Here is a 23,313-nt window from a genome sequence, read left to right as displayed (position 1 = left end):
CACATAAATAAAGGTTTCACACAAGTATACAAATTTTATGTTAAATTCCTACATTTCCAAAGTTTTACTGTAAAAATAGCTATCCGGTACATGCCATTTAGGTGCTCAGGGGGGAGAGGTGGAATAGCTCCTACTCATTCTCAGCTTCTGCACTGAATGGGGGTTGGGGGTAGTGATCAGTGTCATACCTCAGCCATGCTTTACACCTGGGGAAAGGACCCCCATTACCCATTGGATAGTTGACTGGGTGGGCTACAGAGCTGGTCTGGACTGAGAGGCTACAAGAAAAGTATCTGCCCTTGTTGGGGATCAAATCCTGATCGTCCTGCCCATTTTCAGTCACTTTACTTACTTGGCAGGGTCATTATAAGATAAACTGACTCTCAACTGTATTTCTTCTTTTAAACATCACATGATCTTCAACTTGCAACACTTCTTATTTCTTGTCATCATTAGCCTGGTGTTCAGTAATAACATATAAAACATTACTCTAAGGAACCGTATTTTAATTAATGGAAATCTTTATTCTTCATGGTGGTCTGTTGACAACTTGTGCTGTTGTGAGTCACGTGGTCACCAATTCATAATCTTCATTTTACTTTCTTGTAATTTCAGACTGTTAACAAAGAAACAGTGTACTGAAATGTTTGAAGGTGAAGGTAGGTGTTTATATCTTGAAAGTTGTTGTTGAACATATTTATTTTGCAGGTTCAGACATCAATGAGGGAGTCATATTCTCATGACTCAGAAAGTGATGGACCAAGTGGACTATGGGTTTTGGTTGATTCAGATGGAGAAGAAGATGATCTTACAGGTTGTCGATACACAGGTTGGGCCACTCATTTGCGTGAAAATGATCTTGTCACACTTCTAAACCAGATCCCTATGGATTGCCTGTATCGACACATTCTACTGGTAGAGAGGCGTGATGATCGGTAAATACCTGGTGTAGTCCACAGCTGTGCTGTTATAAAGTTTAAGTAATGTTTCACTCGTGGCTGGAATTCATACAGTTTTCTGGAAGGAATTTATATAAAGAAAACCTAAGTTATTTCATTATAATGTATCAAACCAATGAAGTTTTTTTCACCAGGTTCATAATAACTGCTTCAATTTTTCCAGTTTTTAATGACCAAATAATATAAAGAATCCATTATTGCTTGCTGTATCTATTTCATTGCACTTGTTTGTATTCTGGCTGTTGAGTCTTGAGTAGACTTAGATAAAACTTAGTAAAGGAAGGTAACATTAATGATGATTATCAGAAAGATATTATTTTGAACAAAATTGCCATATGTTTCACTTTATTTGAATGCCAAAATAAAATTACATGTGTGTTTGAAAACATTTTTCAAATCTGTACCAAGGTCACGTGTTTATTGTTAATGAGAAACCATAGGTTGAGTACGAGTATGTGGTGACTTGAGGTTATCAGAAAACATGTTCATGGCTGTTTTAGGTACAACCATAGCATTTGTCTAGGGGGACGGAGTAAAATCATTAAGCAATTTATAAATGATTCCTTGACTTAGATTTCAACTAGGTATATTCTGCATGTGAATAACAAATGTTGCCCATTTTTAAAACGGATTTGAGTACAAGAGAAGCACTTATGAGGGGAAGGTATTATGTAAACACAAAGATTTCATTAAACCTTCTTATAGTAAAGTTAAACGATACAAACATTTTCTGTTTGTTGTATGGGGGTTTATGAAAAAGTGATTGTTGTCTGTATAATGGAATGTATATTGTTTTGCAGGGACCCAATATTTTCTTTAGTGTTTACTGTAGAGAAATTTATAAGGAAATTTATTTATTTATTTATTGGCTAAGTCACTAGATTATGTCTTTGTGGAAACTAGCATTTAGAAATGGATATCGAACACAAGGCAAGAATTAACCTCTGTAGTATAGTATTCTACAGTTTTTGAAGGTGAATATTAAAAGGCAACATGATGAAATTAATTTATATCTTAAATACATTTCTGTCCACATTGTCATAACCTCATTTACATGAAACTTTTCCAGCCATGTGGCAATGGATGTTGATCGTGCCATTGTAGGATTTGAGGTTTTCACAGCAGTGAGTATGAAGATTCCTGTCTTCTGGGTTGTTGCGCTGTGTAGTCTGGTCGATGTTAACCAACGTTTCAGAGGTCATACTGCCTCCGTCATCAGGGCGATGAAAATGCCAATAGGGTGTGAGGTGCTAGGTTTATAGGGCCAGAAAGTGAAAGGTGTAGCCTGCCCCGAGCCAATGGGAGCAGGCGTGGGAGTGGACCAATGGTAGCGCGTGGGCGAGTGTGGGAGAGGGAGAGAAAGTAAAGAGAGAAAGGGTGAGTTCGGTTTGATGGATCAGGGCCCTGAAATGGGCCGTGTCAGTGGTCTGGTTAGTACTGCGTTCTTTGATGTCACCAATTACCATCATATTTAAAAAGAGTCTAGTTGGTGTAATTATGCATCTCTTTCTTTCATATGCTTCTTTTTTGATAAATTTCATAAATTAACCTGTTTGTATTAGGCCACTTCCAGACATGCGTCTGTTTGTTGGTTGACTTATGTATAAGTCACACTATTGTACCCATTGCATACTAATTCAAATTCCTTTTATTTATTAATGATACACTATTTATTTAAGAGATTTATTAATTTCATTTATGTGCAGTTTTCTGTGTTTGATATAGTATAAGCGCTTGATATTTATATTGTAACCTGTTGAGGATACGGATGTCTATTTAAGTATGTCTGATGAAGGATCACAGTGGCATAAGGACCTACACTGCAGATATTTTAATATATTACTGATGTTAATTTTGCAGTATGATTAGTGAAATCATGTGGACCATGTTTGTTTTTGTCAGGGATTTGTTTGATATTAGAAGAGTGAGTGACCATCATGTTCTGCGTCTGTTTGCTTTCTCAACGGTGTTTGTTCGCTTGCTGAGGCAAGGCCTCCGTACATATGATACTCCAAGGTACAGGCAGTTTGCCAAGAGGCTGGGTCGACTTATAAGGCACACTGTCCAATATGCCTCTGATCTCTGGGAAGGCTTCAGGTACAATACTTTCAGTCACCTGTTTCAGTTAATGTGCTAATGTGTATTAATTGAAAAATTTGCAGTATAATTTTTGTTGTCTGTAGTGCTGTTACAAAGTATGGGTGTAATTTGTTTTTGATGAGATTTTGGTTTGTAACATAAACATTGAATTGTTTCATTGTTTAATTTGGTGCAATAACTGGAATAAACATCTTGGATGATCAGTCTCTGAAATGTCATATTTTTACACATGCTCATCTGAGTGTAGTTTGTCAAATTTTGTCACCATGAATGTTTGAGATTATGTATTGCACATTAACATTTTTTGTTTCAAGCTTGGGATTTATTATTGCCTTACATGCAGGATGTATGGTCAGCTAAGTGATCCAGCCATGCTGAGACGTCTGCAGACAGAGTATGATGCTTTTTTCCTTCGTGCTACACGTTGCATTTTCTCATCACAACGTCTAGGGGCATGGCAGTTTCTGGCTGTTATTCCTTACAACACAGTCTCCATATCAATGCTGTGGAGATTATTCTACAGTCTGCATGAAGAATATCAGGAAGAGGATTTACTTGCAACCTGGACTGATACAAAGATAGGTGAGCATTTACACAGACTGATGTTTTTTGAAAATCAACATTTGTCAGAATATTATGAGCAAATTGTCTGATTTGCAAGATCAGTTACTCTGCTGTTACATGTGGCATTTTAGTTTGTGTATCATATACATTATGAACCAGGATAGTTCATTCAGTGTAGTAACTGGCTATGGACTGGACGACTGGTGTTTTTTCTCTAGCCTCTGCATCCAGACTGGCTCTGGGACCAACCAGTCTTCTGTCCAGTGGGTATCGGGGTCCTTTCCTGGGGGGTAAAGTGCTGCTGGGGCGTGACCCTGACCACTCACTCCCACCTAGTGCCGAAGATAAGAATGAGTAGGAGCTATACTTCCTCTCCCCCTGTGCCTACGTGGCATATAGTGGGACAGCTTTACTTTTACTTCACTTTTATCATATACATTATTATTTGCATACTATCCATATGATTACTTCAGGTGTTCTAAATTTCAGTTGTCAGCACTGTGGACTCTAGCCTCCATACTGATACATCAAAACACTCTTTCACACTTTATTTTCTGTTATCTTCAGGTCTTGCTGTCATGCTCCATACATTTATAGAAGCAGCTGCTTTACATAAGAGTGTGACAACTACTCATTGTATACTCAGGTTCAACAGTATTGTGCATAAACTATATATTTTGTTTAAATATTTTGAATTTTACAATTTTTCAGTGCTCCTATCTTACTGTGTAGCATACTGTAAAATGCAAAGAAATATAACGAAGATTACTAATCTTAAAACGAAGAGGTAATACTGAATGACATTTCTTCCAAGTGTGACCATAAAGTTTTCTGAAAATGAATGTTGTTCTATTAGGCTGGGAATTACCATGAGTTGTTTATGGAAAAAGATATTTCTGGACAATGAGCAAAAGGTGTGCTTAGATTTTGTTGAGGACACTGTTTCTGTAGCTGAATTAGTAGCCATCTTGAACCATATACAGTGTTATAAGAATTTTGACACTGAGAGAAGTTTGAAGATTATGCTACAATCCCTGGTCATAAGATTGTGACTGAAAAGGCCAGGTGGCGTAAATACAAAAAATGAGGCTGGAAAAGCAGTGTTAAGTTTGAGGAAAGTAGTCAGTCATTCAGCTGCTATTGGATGGTTTAGAACAGTGGTATTCAACCTGGGGTACACGTACTTCTGGGGATACGTGAAGACATCTTAGGGGGGTACGTGAAATTTAAAAATATATATATTATTTTATGTTAAACACTGAATAATTATTTAATTTATTTTAGATGTAGATTATATACTATGTATAACTTGAATTATGCACCAACAACTTTGGGGGTACAAAGTTGAAGAGAAATTATATCTGGGGGTACGCGAACAAAAAAGGCTGAATACCACTGGTCTAGAAGATTACTTGTTTGAAGATGGCCATCATCTGGGTTGTCTAACATGGCGGAAGAAGACAACCCTCTTCATACTCGCTGCCTTGACAACCTGAAATATCATATTACTCAAATGTTTGTGGCAAGATAAAACTCTGTTTTCTAACAAATGGTGTCACCTTATGTTACTTTCAACATCTTCTATGATTCTGTATAGGTTTTTTCAAGTCTTGTACATAATTCAAGATCAGTCCTTTATTCTAAAACTTTTTGTTCATTTTTATGATGAATAATCAGAAACCGCCAATAGAGAGAAAGAGAAATAAAGAAAGAAAGAAAGAACTGCCTGCATGAGTCCAGTGTCTTTTTGTTGAGTCGGTAGTCAATCATAGAAATGTTTTCCATTACTGTCAGCCATCAGCACTACCATACATTTATTCTTCTTCTTCTGTGGCTCTCTGGTCCGTATTCGGTCCACGGCCTCCTCAATTCTCCTCTTCCATTCGGTCTGTTAGGTCTGTCTGTCCGAGGCTTTGATCGAGGTTTTCGAAACATCTTCCTTTTTACGGTGCAAGGTTGTTAGCCTTGCGACCAACCCCCAACCTGGAGGACCAGGGTACCTGTCTTTGTCTGACCTCTCCCCCTCGACCAATCTGGCTAGGGAGGCCCTACCAGTAGCTATGCTACCGCCAGCATAGCTCTTGGGGTCACTGAGGTACTCAAGCCCCACCACCACGATAAGGTGCAGGTACCATTAAGTGGGGACCACACATTTATTTCTCCAGAAATAAATCAGTTCATAATCTTTTAGTTTGGGCTTTTTGAATGTAACATGCTATGAACAAGTGCTTAATTTTTTCCCAGACTGGGAGAAGAAGCTGATGTCTCCACAAATGCGGCAGCAGTTTGAAGAGAAATTGACATCCATGCCTGACGCAGAATCCTTTTATCTGTTGACAACATTTGCCAATATGGCAATGGCTAGGTCAGATCCTGCAGACAAGAGTTTTGTGCGTGCTGCAACTCTTGATCTTTTTCAGGTGAGTAAACCACCACATTTTGTTAAAAGTTATCCTATCTGTTTTAAATGTTAATACCAACTGTGTGAACTTGTAAATGGGAGCAACGTTAGTCTCAGATGGAGAGATTCAGAGTTTTTGAGACTGGAAAATTTGTGAATGTAAAAAAAAATTACAAGTTGAAACCATGTTTAGTTGTTTGTTTTTTATATTAAAGTAATTACTGAATATGGATTGTGGAGCCGGGATAGCTCAGTCAATATATTGACTAGCTATGGGCTAGACAACTGGTGTTCAATCCTCGATGGGGGCAGAGGATTTTTCGTCTAACCTCTGCTTCCAGACCGGCTCTGGGGCCTACCCAGCCTTCTATCCAATGGGTACTGGGGACGTTTCCCAGGGGTAAAGCGTGGCCGGGGAATGATGCTGTCCACTCACCCCAATCTAGTGCCGAGGTCAAGATTGAGTAGGATATTTACCCCCCCCCCCCCCCCCCAAATGACCTACATGACATGTGGCGATAAGGTTTTTCTTTTATTGAATATGGATTACTTTTTCTGTAACAAATAATTAACTAATATTATGCCTTCAAGTTTTTGAATGTTGATTGCACAATATTCATCAAAGGAGAACAACCCTTTCGCTAGACATGTTGATTTTGAATCATGCCAGTGCACCTTGACAAACAGCATTTTTAGTATTTTCTGGTCATAAAACGAATACCAGTGTTGAAACATCTACTGTACTTGTCTGATGATCTCATGTAATTTGGTTCAACAGTGAAACATTTATTCATCTTCCCTCTCATGAACAAACACCATGTTATTTAAAATTTTATCAACTAGTTGTTATACAGTTCATATTTATTAAATGAAGGAATTAGATATCATCTGCACATATTCATGTGCAAAAACCTGCACTTATTATAGTCTCCCTTTTCATTATTAGCTGTACTTTTTAATGTATGTTATCTATGGTAAATTAACTCTGTGTCTGGATGTAGTTTATTACTGAAAGTGTAGAACCTCATGCTGTTACAACATAACCCATTATATTGACAGCGGATAAAAGGGGTGTCTTACTTAGGAAACTTTTACTAAACAAATGTGAATTCATTCTGTAATAAAAGAGAGTATTTTTGTAGTTGTCAAAAAAGTAACTGTTCAGTAAATATTCTGTTCTTTGAAAACTGAAAGTTAACCACTGTTGTGGAACGGACCCTGTCCTTTGTCAGTTAATTTTACTACTTGTGTTTGGAACCTGTTTCCCTCTAGACCAGCTTAATGTTATCATCCCAACATTTACTTAAGTTAAAGTGGTCTTTATCTACAGGTATTTTCTAACCAAAATGCTGCATGATTTATTTCCCCATGCATGCTACATGTGTTACCCATCAGAAGTTTTCTTGATTTAATTATCACAACAATACTACGTAAAGAGAATTTTTGCTCCGTGTATATTAATTTTTAGTTTTGTGTAAAGAATCTGCAATTATTCTTGTCTTCATAAACTATGTTTATAGATGATATATTTCTTAAATTATCATTCTTGTCTTACTTTACAAATCTTATTTTGCCTCTACAGTTTTTCATAAATAAATATTGCAGGACTTTTATTCTGCATTATGAATTTATATATCCAAAGAAATCACACTCTTCCCAGTGGATTTAGTTCATAAAACAGGGAAATTCTTCTTTCTGTAATTTATTAATTCCTTTTGCTTCACATATCTAATTTAGGTTGGATTCATGAGTACTGCTACACAAGACAGTTGTTCTAAAACATCACGAGTATTGCTGGCAAATATCACATCCCGACATCCTGCGTTGTTATCTGATATCCTTTTCAAGCTACGGGACAACTTTACACAGACTGGAAAGGTACGTATGCTCAGTACTGATGGTTTGGTATGGCAAGATTGGTCTCATTTCAGTATTAATTGAAATTTATTATCCTTCCACCCACACACACACAAACATGCGTGCACACACATAATTATGACTCCTCAGATTGAAAAGCAGTTAATAATTATTTTTGAGTGTGATTATGTTTCATACAGACAAAAGGAAGAGGAGCAGTTACTGTACCAAAGCCTCTTATTGAAATTCATGTTTCACCCACAATGTATAGTTTGTCATTGCAAGGCCTTTACTTTAGGAATCCATCAGGATAGTGGGGCTGAGTCAGTAAAATTAGGACAGTTATTGTAAAGGCAGGATGGATGGGAACCCAGTACTGCAGCTACTTACATTTAGTTGTGTGTCAGTCTGGTGTGAGGGGCTAAGAAGTAGTCAAGCTTAAGTTTTAAAAATTTAACTCTTTCTTGAACTCATTAGTACCTATATGTAACATCTTTTTAACAGTCACTAAATACGTATGTTGGCCATACAATGTATATGAAATTGTATGACTCTGTCAGAATAAACAAATTATTTCCCTAAACAGAATTAGCCAGCTGATCTTTGAAATGGAGAAGTGTTTGTTTCCTTTCAGGTAAGAACTGAATTTGTAAATATTATTGACATGTTCTTTGGCTTCACAGGGTTAAGAACTAAGCAGTGGAACTTACAAGACAGTTCAGTAGAGATGTTTAATAAATTTGTTTCATTGTATCCAAATCAGGCACATCAGCCTTTATTGTCCCCTATTATGTTTTTCAGCGGAATTGGCGGCTGAGTCGAGTTCTGCTCTTTGTGAGTGACCAATCAGCACAAAGGTCTGTTGGCAAGCAGGGAGACCTCAGTCTGTTCAGAAACCCTGTGGTAGAAGCATCAGCAGCCACACTGTGTTGTTGCCAATTCTTACATGTTCTTTGCATAGTGTTGTAACCATTCACTGGAATCCAGTGTTCCGTGATGCTACATCTGGCACCACTCTATGTTGTTTCCTCACTATCTTGCCCCTCCACCTACCATGGCACAGTACATGTGATTGGTGCACGCTCCTGCCGCCAATTCAGCTGAAAACGATTTTAGTGGTGATCTGTAGAGGTAGAGGAAAAAGGGTTATACTTGTTAGAATAAGTATTTGGATAACTGTGCACAAGATGCAGTAGCCAGGTAATGGAAGACATCAAAGAGAGTGAAGAGATGGCAAGACACTGAAAATGAAAGATTGTAGGAAGGTAGAAGTAATTGGAGACTTTTTGTCCATTGACCCATATGAAACAAATAATACTATAAAAAGAAGTTGGATAACACAAGTAGAAATTTGCAGACATATAGCGAAATGATACAGTTAATCAATGAATTAAAGATATTCAGGATGGTTAAACAGCTTCTCATTTTCTGTTTAATATCTTATTATTTTCTTGGAGAAAATGAAAGAAAACGTCACAACAATATGAAATGTTGTGTAATATGTATGAAACATTTTGTGTGTGTTTTACCATACTCTTTTGATTGCAAAAATATGAAGTACTGGAAATGTGGCTTTTGTCTGAGTTTGGATTTACCATTGTTCTTTTTATCTTCTGAACAGTTTGTTGTAGAAAAGAAAGTTTCATATTAAAAATGTTAATTTTAGGGAATAATTGCACAGATAGAGGTATTATAATATTTTTAACACATACGTGCTGATATTCTGGAACCCTAAAATTCACAAAGTGGAGTTTTCTCTTTATAAAGTAAGGGAAAAAAAACTGTGCTTTCTTAATTTGCTTGTGAGCTACAAAAATTCTGGAACTGACTCTGAATTCAAAGGCTGGTTTTATGAATTTTACTTTAGAAATACTGCATATTGTCCACAGCTGAGTCTGTACCTCTTCAAGGAGTTACCCTTGCAACTATGGAAACCAATTGAACAAGATCTCTCCATCATTTCTCACTGGCTTCTTGAGTGCCCAATAAGCTCCATAGAAAACCAGTTGGCTCGCCAGATCCTCACCAATCTGAACTGGGGATGTGAGGGTCGAGGCCCTCATGGAGGTATATTGTCTCTTCCACTGGAATTACACCAGTGTGTAGCTATACTAGTGGTGGAGGCTGCACTGCGCTTTACACCAGACACAGTTAGCGCGGCTGGTGCAGGAATGATTACTGAAAGTGTGAAACAGGTATGAAATTAGGAAAATGTTATGTTTCTGTTTTTATTGCTATATTTTATAGGGTAATTTTTGCCATGTCACAGTTCATGCACCCCTATTTTCAATATATGAAGGCGAAGTGTAAAGTTTTCCTTAAGAATACCATGTGAAGATATTATATGTTTTGAATGTTTGTTGTTATATATTGAAAAATTTGTGATAGTACAATGTTGGTTTTATAATGATAAATGTAGAGAAATTATGCTGTAGTAATGAATAGAGTGAGTCACCCTCAATAAAGTAGTGGTTAGTGTGCTCACCACTGGACCCAAGGTTTGCAGGTTCATACACAGCCTAGATCAATCGATTTTTAAGGGTGATAAAAATCCTTAGCACAACTTCCTTTGGAGGGGAAGTAAAGCTGCCGGTCCCATGTCATAGATTTACGGCATGTAAAAGTACCTCATGAGCATGAACGAGATGTTTCGTAAGCAAAATTCAGCAGCCATTTCTCACCCATGTCTCTCCTGATTCTCTACTTAATGGCTCTAGCAGACAGAAATCATGATTGAGTAGAAATTGTGCAGAGGCAGTGGGCTTGTCACACAATACTCATAAATGCACATTTCAAAGACAAAAACCTCCCACATGGCAGGAGGCCAAGGCTCTGTTTGGGCTGTTGCGCCATAGAAAGGAAAGAATGAATAGAGTGAGACAACCCACTTATAGTGGAAATTTCATAAGAATAAGAGAATAATGGAGTATTACTTTTTTTGTATAACAAATGTATATATGAATTTTGGAAGAAACAATAGCTATAATAATGAAGTTTGACAGGACTTGCATGTAATCATATTATCCGTGGTTTTCGTTGCCTGGAACCAAAGCATAAAACCAAGACTGTTCTGATCACTAGGTATGTTCAAGGGATTAATCATTTCTTCTTTTTAAGGTATTCATTGTGAGTTTATGTCCTGTCAGAAGTAAGTTCATAAAATTATGTTTTTTGAGGGTGGTGTGACAAGTGTATTTCCTTACTGACAGGTGATTTGTTGGGTAAATTTACATTCTTATATCTTATATTTTCAATGTAATTTCATATAATTGTAATTCCCTCTCTCTCAAGTCATGTTCTTTGCATGGGCAACTATGGCATAAATACAAATGAAACATTTCCTATGCAAACGAATGCCCCCCAAAACTTTAGATTAACCTCTCAGTGCTGTAGGACATTTAATTCTTACTCAGTCCTGGGGATAGAGGATACATAAACATTAAACATTAATGTTTTTAATTTGAACTGTGATAAATCTGGAAGAAATAATTTGTGTTGAATAATTTGGACGCTTTTGAGAGTAGTACATAGAATCAGAATATTGATACCAAACCATTTTAAAATTAATTTTGGTTCTGTAAACATATAGAAATTATGAAGGAATAGTATTTTATTACCCTAGAAATTGAACTTGGTGTGGTAGTCTTGAACACATTTCATGCAGAGTCTAATGTCATATGCATCACACAGCCTCTTCCCTCTTCCCAGACTTCTGACAAATAGCACACTATCTCTGGTCTTTATTTCTTCTCAGATGTTGGAAGCTTTCTTTCTTTCCGTTAGTTGTGGCATTGTGTAGAAAGAATGTAAGCCTTGCACTTGGCATTCTGGAACATTTGCATCATACTTTACAGATAGTCCTTCAACTAACTGAATTCTGAATGACAACTGATTAGTTCATATCTCCATGTTGTTCCTGTATATTTATTATGGCAATCACAATTGAGGTGAAGTAAACTGTTTCCTGAATATTATCCATCATCCAAGACTAAATACAATCAATAAAAACCATGACGTTTCAGAGATGGGAGTCTATCTCCATCTTTAGGTAAAACCTACTCTGTTGGGCCCAATCGATGGACCTGATCCCTATCTCCAGACATGGCAGAAGTGGAAATCATAGTAGATAGGGACTAGCTCTGTCGTTATGGCCCAGTAGTGTAGTTTTTACCTGAAGACGGAGGTAGACTCCCATCTCTGGAACGTCATGGTTTTTGTTGATTTTATTTAGTCTTGGACAGTGGATAATATCCAGAAAACAGTTTACTTCAACAATGCACTGTCATCACAAACTTTCAGAACAGAATTGAGGTGTTTAGGAGCCTGTGAAGTAGCTTCATTTATCACTTGTTTATCCACTTTCCCTCAGTCAATTGCAGACATTTTTCTTTCAAATAAACTCACCCATGCATTTATTGTATTCCAACGCTGATATGGATTTGACCATTTTCTTTCTCCAATTGTAACAGACATGGTGTTGTGACTGTGATATGTGGAATTATAGTGATGATTTGTTGTCACTCCACTCTGTGACAATGCTGTGCTACTATTTTGCCTTTTTTCAGTTTAGTCTTTCACTTTTGTGGGAACTTTCTTTCATTCAGTATGTACGTGCACAGTCCATCATCAATTCTGTGGCTAGACATCATGAGTTATAGAAATTATCCATCCATACAATCTGTTTTAATGAAGGCTGTACCAGTTTTAGAACAATGGCTGTTGTTTTATTAGTTTCAGCTGTGATCACAGGGTAGTTGAGTTTTGTATTCTTACCTGTGTTTATAAGAAAGTAAACAAGTTCCCATTGGTAATGTCACACAGCTCATAAGTTTTAATTCCAAATTTTGTTGCCGTGAGAGGGTGGTGGTGTTTGAAAGACAGACGGCCTTTCCAAAGCATCTGTGATTTATCAGTCAAAATGCCCTGTTTTGGTAAATATAGATACTGAAATGCATTTTTTTTATTTGTGAAACTACAGGGAAAATTTTGAATTGTTTTTGGTCCTTGAAAAATGTTTATGGTTTCACTGTTAGTGAAATGCAGAAACTTACAAATTAATTTGAATCTGTCTTTTTTATAATGTCCCCAAATCCTGGTGTGGAAATTGCCTTTTGTTGTGAATAATCTTAGGGTAGGTCTTTAATAATGCTTGTCAGTATGAAGGGTCCCATTACAACATAAATTTTTCTGTGTCGCTGGATTCCATACCCTGTTAGTTAACTTGCATTATTATTTATGCCTGCATAGAAACTGTTTGGCGTATGTATTAACCTTTTTAATGATTTTATATCTGAATTTTTTTTAAAACATCTACAATATCTGCAATCTGTTTTGCGGTACCTTGGTTTTCAACAATACCCATGTTCTCTGTGTCCCTTGTAATTGTTCATGTCCCATAAAAAGTCTTGAATAGTATCATCTTCATCACAATTATTACCCACCACAACAACAAGAATGGCACAGTCATCCAGTTTATTCTCAATATCAAAATGCAAATTTGATGAACTTTCTTCATATTTGCTTCCTGCTTGTAGATGCCATAGCATCTACATGCTAACTGCATGATGCATGTGTATAGAGCAAAGGGTACTGTACAGCAGAAGCATTTATATGCAGATGTGTGTTCCTACATGGCTGGAAATCTTCCGTCACACCCTTGTGATTCAAGATCAAGGGTCAAATTCAAGCTCTAAAATCTGTGAGCCATTTCTTGTAGTTATAAATACCTAAGTGAAGGCAGCTGTGTCTGGATCATGAAACAATGCTTGCAAACCCTCAACATTGTCAATTGTTTGTTTCAGTCAGCATGCAGAAGACAGTCAGTGTCATATTTTATTCATATTGATCTAATGCATTTAGTTGACATGAATTCTCCCATGTTATAGACAGGCCTGGATGTAATTTAACATACCATCTTGTCAGGCAGGGAAATTCTGCAGAGATTTGTACTTTAATATAAGTGAAGTGGGAAAGTGAAAGTGTGACAGCCTGTACATGAAATAAATGATTTTTACAGGTATCAAACTTAGCAACTTCTTTGGTGCGCCCTCAGTCTGCTGAACAAGCTTTCAGTTTGTGGGCTTGGGAAACAGTTACTCGACTACGGTTGCATATCTTGGATCAACCAGACCATGTAGTGTGGACAGCTATGGCCAGTCCCGCTGATGCATTATCTAATGTTCCTGACATGGATTCAGACATTAGACTGGAGGTGATTGCTCGTGGGGTAAAAGAGAGGCAACCAATAGCATCCTATATAGCTGTATTGGCTACCACATGGGGTCATAGTGTGCCTCTGATTTGTACTAAGGGCTTCAATCAACTTCAGATACTCTTGTGCTATTACAAGTATGATGCCATACTGACTGTTCTGCAATATACTATCCCATTGTTCCTGAATTGTGAGGAGTCGCTGATCAAGTGTGATAGGTAAGGAATTATATTATTGCATATGTTGTTATGCATTTGACCAAATAAATAGATGAGTAAAATGTAATACATGAAATGGATGTATAAATTTTGCTTCTGTTATAAGTAAAGCATTTAGAGAGTTTTCGTCTTTTGTGATTATACCGCTAATATACATACCAAAAATTCTGTTTGTATAGAATTTTGAACAGTTTCAAGAATGTTATTTCATAACTGATGTAACATTAAGTACATAACAAGATTGGAAAGGCTTAATCCGTTCCGGAATATGTACGTGATATATTTGCAAATTATGAATTATTAATCAGTTATCTTACTCGTATAACTTTAGTTTCCATCTGTACAAATCATGTGGTCTTCTTCAAGTCATATAAATCAGTCGTAATGCAAATTAACACTGTGGTAGAGTACTGGATGTAGGATTGAATTCAGGTTAAATCAGAATATTTTTTCTTTCTTTTATGCAGCTGCCATGTTGAATTTTGCATTATACAAAGAATTACAATAGCAAAATTTTGTATTTTCTAAAAATCCATAACCATACATCAATGTATAGCCCTGTTGCAAATGGTACTAGTGATGATCCCACTTCGCAAGTTTATTTGTCCACCATGTTTCTGTTACTGATTATAGAAAATTGTGAAATATGATTTTAGGGTAGTCCCCATGGTATAACATACATACCATATTTCATCCAAATCTGTCCAGACATGACAAGTTTTACATATTTAATTTCATACATGTTATACAAAGAATTCTTAATAAGCATTGTTGGTTGCTTGACTGTTGAGGGATTTTGGACCTTATGTGGTAATATTTATGAATGTGTATATGGTTGTAACTGGTTCCATGGTAATGCTGGTAATGAATTTTGGGCTCTGTTGGCTAGCATTTATGACTAATGATTACTTATCCATGGCCTGCTATGTACAATGCAGCACGGCTATTGTAACTTTGATATGTGATCATGTCTGAACTGGCATGATGTTCTTACAGTTTTATGAAGATTGTTTTCTGGATTCATACATTATTGGGGTGCACATGTTGCTGATATACATGTAGAAGTGTGTTCACAATAATATCTTTAACCAATCTTTCTTTATAAAAGAAGGGGAAAATATCATAAAAATGAAAAATAAGATTTTGGAATAATGTTTCTTGTGAACATTCTTGTAAGATCAGAAAAAGGCTGAAATAGTTTTTACTTCATAGCCAAGCCAACTTCAGAGTTAATTTACTAACTGTTCTGGAAATTGTTTGTTGATTAGTAATTATGGTACATAATGTAAGAATGATTGAGTGTTTCTTCTATCAGATTCTCTCTTATTTCTGCAATGAATGTTTTCAGATTTGTCTCAGTGTTGATCTCACTTATAATGGCTGATCGGACTTACATGAAGATGGCAAAGAACCTCATAGCACCAGAATTTCCTGGGCCAATACTAAAGCAGTTTGGAACTATGATTGAATCGCAAATGGAGAACTATAGAAGGTATGCCATATGACAATACAGTGAAACCTCTATCCATCGTTCCCGGAACTATCGTTTTCCCGGATGCATCGTCCGTTTTGTTCGGTCCCGAATACATCCCATATAAAATAATGTTACATTTTCCCGCTTCTATCGTTCCTCGAACTATCGTTTTATCGCATCGATCGTTCAAAAATCTTAGTCCCGTCCCACAATTTTCCCGCAATGATCGTTTCTGAGAATTTAAAATGCTGGGTTTTGAGATAAATTAATACCGAAAGACGCACAATGTTTTTGGAATACACAGTAGCGATAACCTGTTATGTCGCCCAACCAGCACATTCTTTTGGAATGAGGGTCAGCGGTGCAGGGGTGATAGTTGGAGTGAATGGCGGTGCTCATTGCCAGAAATTTTACGATTTTAATTAGGGTGCACTCATATTTCGTTCCAGCGATGCCAGATGGCATGTGCAGTGTGAATTTCTTCACAAATGCTTTTATTACAAGTACAAAGGAAAGGCTGGCGGCACTTTTCATTCTTCTGGTTCATCTCGTTTCCAGCGGTTCAGGGTCTTCGTTGAGTTCAGCAGTAATAGTATTTCCATTCTTCCTGTTATTGTCCGCAAAGGGGGTTGGAGTGGTGAGGAAGAGGAAGACGACGAATGCGAGCCCGAAGCTTTGCCGAGTTTTGCCGAAGCACACGCTGCATTGGCGAAAGTGAAGTCGTTCTTTTATGCGCTTAATATTAGTGAACGTGACGAAGAAAACATTTTGAACGTGGAAAGTGCTCTGTTTGGTCTAAAACGTAAAGTTTCAACAAACCAGTTGTCCATTAAAGACTTTTTTGGTAGAAAGAAGTAACTTTGAAAGAGAAACAGTTTTTTTTAAAAAAATTTAATGCTTTCCCGCATCTATCGTTTTCCCGCATTCATCGTTTTTATTTCCCACCCCCGCCGAAAACGATGCATCGAGGTTTCACTGTAGTTTGTACAGTCTTTATTAATTCTTTGAAGGTGTAAGTGGTTCATATTAGGACATGATACGTTGTACTGCTGGATTTTTCAGTTAATAATGCAAGCTTTTATGTTATAATATACAAGTAAATTTATTGTATGGGAGGATATTGTCAGGCGGGATCTATGGGAGATAGGAGTTGAAGGAGACTGGATTTTGTTGGCCCAGGACAGAGTCCAGTGGAGGGCTTTGGTTAGTTCAGTGATGAACCTTTAAGTTCCGTAAACTACCTAATTAGTTAGTTTGTTAGTTAAACTTATTGTAAGAGACAAGGTTTTGAATATTTGGGGATTGGTTGTTTATACTGGTACTTGTTCTTAGCCATAGTATGAAGTATTTTGCTTGTTGCATCTATATGCTGATTAACCCCTTTCATGTATTCTGTGCATGAGATAAGTTGCTTAAAGACATATTTCCTGGTTTGATTTCTTTTGATGTTTGATAATATCAGTGAAGGAAATATATCCCACTGTTTGTCACCAATTAAAGCTAACAATTTATTGCTTTAAAACAATCAGAGTTTGTTCTTAATATGTTAATAGAAGAAGGTTATTCATATAAAAGCCTATATGGAAAATGTTAAGGTCATTATTGTTCTGTTATACACATCACAGTTATAAACATAGGATTTGAGTTTTTCATGGCAGTGAGTTTGAAGTTTGCTGTCTTCTGGGTTGTTGGCTACGCAGAGCAACAACCCAGTAGACAGCCATCTTCTTACAAACAATTTTAAGCTGAATCCCATCTAAAAATTTGTTACTTACCACAATGATAACACAAAGAGTTACCATTACAAAGACCAGTTATTTAATGCTGTTTTGAGAAAATAATTGCTGTTTATTCTGAGAATCAAACAAAACCCATAAATGCACTGTATGGGCAAAGTGCAGAGTTATTAATTATTGAAGCAGGTGGTACACATAATTGATGTTGGACTTTAAAGGATTAATGATAATATCAGAGTGGAACAGAGCATTATTAAAGAATATGCTTTCAGATATAGTCTGGTGAGTCCATGCCCATTTGTTCGGCTTTGGTTACTGAGCCTGAATCAGGTGCCTGACTGGACCAGAGAACCGGCTGTTTCATACCTTATGGATATTGTGTTGCGTAGAGCATTCTTTTATTCAGATGCCAGGGAAATGGCATTCCAGATCCTACAGCAGTTCCATCAGGTAATGAAGCTGTTTAAATTTTAGTGTCTGTTGTAAGTTTCATTTTATTGTAGAATGTTTTGCTTACTATCAGACTTTTTTTAATATTGTGGTGGTATGTTGATGTTGATCTTGTGGGCTTTAATGCTGTGTGGACTTGTAGGTTGATACCAACGTTTTAGAGAAACATGCTGTCTTCATCTTTAGCCTTGAATATACTGTCTCCATCTTATGGGCTGATGGAGACAGTATGTTTCTCTTAAATGTTAGTATCAATCTGTAAGTCCACATGGCATTAAAACCCAGATGACGAACATTGACATCTTCACCACTGTGAGAACCTCAAATATCCTATAATGGTATAGTGTTTAATATTTCTGCTTCATGTTTGGAATGTCCCTCAATTGAATCTGTGCTGGGTTTTTGGCTATTCTGACTGATTTCCATCCGCCTTCAAGGCAGATACTGTGATGGTGCCTTAAAGCAGGCAATGCCTCCTTCCTCGCATCTGCTTTGCCGCTTGCTATTAAACTTTATTTTGACATTTTTCATTCATTACTGTACAACCTTTGCAACTGGGCACAGCATTGTTAAGTGCAGAAATCTGTAATTAATAATAATAATAAATAGAATTATTTGTTGAAACTAGTAGATGACCAGTCTAGTTCAGATTATTTTATAGTTGAACAATAAGGTCCACAAAAATAGAAAAGAAGTGCATTTGATTTGTCAGTAACTATTTGTTGTGATTCAAACAAAAATTGAAAGTTAAGAATGTCAACCTTCAATATATACAATCACATTTTGAATTCTGTGAAAATTGTTTGTGAAAGACATGCCAAAACGTTAGTGCTGGTGGTGCTGAAGACAGTTTAAGTGCATGAGGTTGTGACAATAAAACATGCTTGACAATTGTGGTGTTATATCGTATACCACCTCACAGTGTTGTAGATGGTTACCATGAGGAGAAATTGTATCACTTCTGTGTTCAGGCTACATTTTTTAAATCCTGAAGGTATGTTTTTATTCTACTGTCATAATAGGTGTTGAAACTATGTGAACTAATTACTTCTTGGTTTTATCAACAGAAATACTTGTTTGTCAATTTATATTTTGTATTGGAGTGTAACACAGTTTATCTTTCTTACGTAGCAAGCATTGGAGTCAATGACTGAAGAGGTTGGTAGCTTAAAGTTTTATTAAAAATTGATTCTGCATGTTGTATATAATACAAGCAAAATGTGAGATACTATATAGCAGATACGAATCACAAATAATGTGGAACTGATAACTGCTGTGTTTTGAAATTTAATTATTTAGAAATATAATCACATCGACATAATTTATTGTGTCTTGTACATGCAAATTCAGACTGACTGTTTATGAGGTGAGGTGATTTTTCTGTTATTTTTATTTCATAGCACTGTAGGATTCGTGGGTAGGTGATAAATGCATACAAAACCAGTACCTATCAGTGAACTACTGAACAGTGGTTTCATCTAGCAAGAAGCGCAAGTTATTGCTGGGAACAAAAAAATCAGGATAATAATTCACAGCCACAGAATTCCAGCAGCTATGAGTTAATTCAGGATAATACATTTAGAGTCAAATTTTCAACCTTGGTGTAGTGTTGTTAGCCTGGTTATTTTAACATTAGCCAGAAATTACTTGGGTGATTAGGTCATCACGGGCTACAGATTACTTTACCATTGCATTGCATAAGAATTGTTAATGAAGTCTTTGACTTCTGGACCACTGCTGCATAGAATTATTGTTTTATAATTATTTATTTTCCATTTTTAACAAAACAATTATCTCGGCTGATCAGCCATGTCAGATGGTTAAACAATGAAACTGACTTTTCAGGGACCATCTCTGTCCCCATCATCGTTTAATCATCTGATGGGGCTGATCACCGAGAATATTTTATTGAGTTATATCACCACAAAAGCTTCAAATCATAAAAAATTTGGGTAATTTGTTGCAAAATTTTGAAATATGAGAGACAGTTTTGTCCATTCAGTTGTTTATTTTCCATAGAAAAAGGAATTGTAGTTATTATTAGTACTATAATTAGCAAAACAGTTCTCAAAAAATAAATTTTTATGGGACTATTGTAAGTGTTTATGGAGTCCTGAATATTTATTTTGTTTCAGAGTGTCACAGGAAACAAACATGGAGGTACTATTTCATCTTTTATTAGTTGGGTTGCATCTGGTTCAGCACATGCAGTGTCTTTACTTCCACGAGCTTCTAGTCTTGAGAGTCCTTGGTTTGCATATTTTGTGCTTGAAATGGAACAAGAATTGATTGAAGAGAGAACAGGACTTTGGAGAGAAGTTCTGCGGGAACTGGCAGCTACAAGTGGGAAAGTGAATGTTGATCAAACACTCAAGGTAAGCTGCTGATGATATAACACACTTCAGCGTTATTTTGTTCGATAGACTGTAAAGGACTATAAAGTAAAAAGTAAAAACTATAGCTCCTACTCATTCATAACCTCTGCACTAGACAGGGGTGAGTAGTCAGCGTCACACACCAGCCATGCTTTACCCTGGGAAGGGGCACCTGGTACTGATTGGACAGGAGGCTGGGTGGGCCCCAGAGCCAGTCTGGATGCAGAGATTAGAAGAAAAATCCTCTGCCCCTATCGGGTATCAAACTCCGGTCATACGGACTGTAGTCAATCACTATACTAACTGAGCTACCCTAGCTCCTTATAGACTGTAAGACGAAAGACTGTGTAACATTGGCGCAAGTTGGTTACATATTTCAGGTTTTCCTATAGCTCAGTCAGTATAGTGACTAGCTACGGGCTGGACGACCGGGGTTCGATCCCCGACGGGGGCAGAGGATTTTTCCTCTAGCCTCTGCGTCCAGACCGGCTCTGGGGCCCACCCAGCCTCCTCTAAAATGGGTACCGGGGTCCTTTCCCGGGGATAAAGCCGGCCGGGGCGTGATGCTGACCACTCACCCCCATCTAGTGCCGGGGTCAAGGAAGAGAGGAGCTATACCTCCTCTCACCCCAAACGCCTACATGGCGTATAGTGGGACAAACTTTACTTTACTTTACTTTCCTTATTTGTTATGTTAATTATGGTTTTCTGGATTGTGGTGCTGTGTAATCTTGTAGGTAGTCACCAACATTTTGTAGGAACATCCCACCTTTATATTCTATCATGAAGAGGTAGGTGATACATTCCTCCATAATGTTGGTCACCACTTAAAAATTTACATGGCATCATAACCCAGAATTCCATTTAACATCCTCACCATTATGAGTACCTTAACCTTAACTCACTGATCTTCTAGCTGACCCATGTGAGCACTAGGAGTAAAAATGAATGCAGACTTGTTCCTGTTTTGTAATGAGATAGCATAATATTCTGTAGTATTTAATTCCTACCAAAAAAGATTAAATGCGTATCATAACACATATGTAAACAGTAAAACAAATACAGTGGATTCCGGTTAATTGGGACACATCAGGACATGAACACTTTGGCCCAATTATGCGATGTTCCATGTAAAGAGTTAAAAAGGTTTGTTCTTTAAGATTTGTCCCAAATAAACGGCTGCCCCGGTTAACCGATGGCCCAATTAAAGGGAATCTGCTGTACAAGCAACACTTTGGAGCAGGTTTCAAATTCCACTGGAACTAGAATCAATTCTGCTGCAGAAAACTCCATATAATTTTGAAATGCTGGACCGAAAGAAAACAGTATCTTTATTCATTCAGGAATATGATCTAAATTTGGTCTTAATAAAAATAAATTGTTGCATCATGAAGAAATGTAAGTTGGTCTTTGTGACAAGGTGAGGCAAGTATGTCGTAGTTTAATATGTTTTAAGTATCTTAACTGTAGCCTGCTTTTATCCATATATGCAGGGACTCCAGTTTATCATGAGACTGATGGCTTTGAAGTAAGAGGTTGGCAGGCTGTCTGCGTCTTCCCAGAAAACTAATACAAATTTCCATGTGCTAGCCCAGATGTGGTTTATGTAAACAGTCTAAACAATTGAAAGAAAGTCCTCATGCTCTTCACATTCTTGTAAGGAGAACATTACACTGATTACCATATTTATGAAACACTCTGTAGTTTGATAACTGACAGGTCCAGGATGGCTGTCAGGCCTGGAGCAGGTATGTGTATTTGGTTAGACCAGGGAAGATACTATACTTTTAACTTGGTGCAGATGAGATGACAGCCATATTCAGACTCACCGCCATGAAAACCTCAAATCCTACACACGATACAGTGTTGCCGGCAGAAAGTATTGCGATTTTAGACTGTGCAAAGGAATGTATAAGAAGGGCCTGTACAGGTGAGCACATTTATACGTGTTTCAATATCCAGGCAGACTTGCAGGCTCTTGAGACGTTAAGAAAAATGTTGTAGCTTCTCTGGAAATGTCGGCAGGAACAAGGTTATGCTCTTCCAGATCACTAGTCACTGTGGAATTCCAAGTAATGAGGATTTGGATGTCTTGGCTAGGGAGGGATGGAGCAATTTCAGTCTCACCATGTGTTGGAAGTGCCAGGATGGAGGAAATGAGGATGGGAGGAAGAATTCTCTTACCACTTACTTTGTTAGTGTCCAAGATTAGAGATCTTTGCCTCTGCATAGATAGAGTAGATAGATATTAGGAACGCCTCAGTTTGATTCTGGCTCTAGCAGTGTGAGCAGGGCTTTTGTAGGGCTATAGCAAGATCAGGATGCACAGTCGACCCAGCAGTAGCCTAATGCCTCAGACAGTTGAAGTAGTTTTGCCTGTCTCATTACCTGTCACCAATACAACATCCTCTCCCCTTCAAAATGGTGTCTGAAATTTGGATACATCTTTTAGTCTGAAGGTGTGGCGAATTTCTTCCCTGTAGAATTTATTCTGTAAAGTATGAGTACATCTTACAGTTTGAAATATATGGCAATTTGTGTTTAATGATTTTTTTCAGTATTTTGTCCATGCCTTAAAGAGGACAGATATAGATATTTTGGTGGTTATAAATGAGTTTGATTAATTATATAACTTCATGAGCAGAATTCTAAGGACAAACTGAGTGACAAATTTACCGACTTTAATAATAATTTTGTATTTCTCTGTGTAGAAGGCAGCTCACAATTTGAAGATCCCAGCTTTACCATCAGCCAGCCTTGCTCTTTATCGGTGGTCACAGCAAGCTTTGGATACACCTCTTGATCATCCACTTCTTCCCCTTCTGTGGCAAAAATTCTTCAGCCTCTTTCTAGCAAGAGTGCCATCAGCATCAGGGTAATAATCCAGTAAATATTTCTGTGCTAATGCCTTATTTATCATATAAATAGTAGTATTGATGGAGAAGACAAATGTTCTGAAACATCCTGC

At 37.1% G+C, this 23,313-nt stretch overlaps 1 protein-coding gene across 7 annotated transcripts in view; it reads left to right on the top strand.

Moving 5' to 3' along the window:
- Positions 1 to 23,313, top strand: part of Epg5 (ectopic P-granules autophagy protein 5) — an 82,818-nt gene that overhangs the window by 2,732 nt on the left and 56,773 nt on the right. For 6 of the 7 annotated variants that reach the window (XM_087358827.1, XM_087358873.1, XM_022062819.2 and 3 more), the window contains exons 3-14: positions 709 to 935; positions 2,862 to 3,056; positions 3,403 to 3,641; positions 5,868 to 6,043; positions 7,762 to 7,902; positions 9,771 to 10,076; positions 13,898 to 14,310; positions 15,659 to 15,802; positions 17,793 to 17,970; positions 19,102 to 19,128; positions 20,106 to 20,345; positions 23,057 to 23,220. In XM_087358827.1, coding sequence (XP_087214953.1) covers positions 709 to 935; positions 2,862 to 3,056; positions 3,403 to 3,641; positions 5,868 to 6,043; positions 7,762 to 7,902; positions 9,771 to 10,076; positions 13,898 to 14,310; positions 15,659 to 15,802; positions 17,793 to 17,970; positions 19,102 to 19,128; positions 20,106 to 20,345; positions 23,057 to 23,220 — 2,450 coding nt within the window. The remainder of the gene's footprint in view (positions 1 to 708; positions 936 to 2,861; positions 3,057 to 3,402; positions 3,642 to 5,867; positions 6,044 to 7,761; positions 7,903 to 9,770; positions 10,077 to 13,897; positions 14,311 to 15,658; positions 15,803 to 17,792; positions 17,971 to 19,101; positions 19,129 to 20,105; positions 20,346 to 23,056; positions 23,221 to 23,313) is intronic. The other variant, XM_087358769.1, reaches the window with a different exon arrangement.

Source organism: Zootermopsis nevadensis, unplaced genomic scaffold (genome assembly GCF_977971745.1).
Source record: "Zootermopsis nevadensis isolate Lab colony 2312 unplaced genomic scaffold, Znev_1.0 Znev_ptg000001l, whole genome shotgun sequence".
NCBI classification, from domain to species: Eukaryota; Metazoa; Arthropoda; class Insecta; order Blattodea; family Termopsidae; genus Zootermopsis; species Zootermopsis nevadensis.
This window is presented reverse-complemented; position numbering and strand designations above follow the sequence as displayed.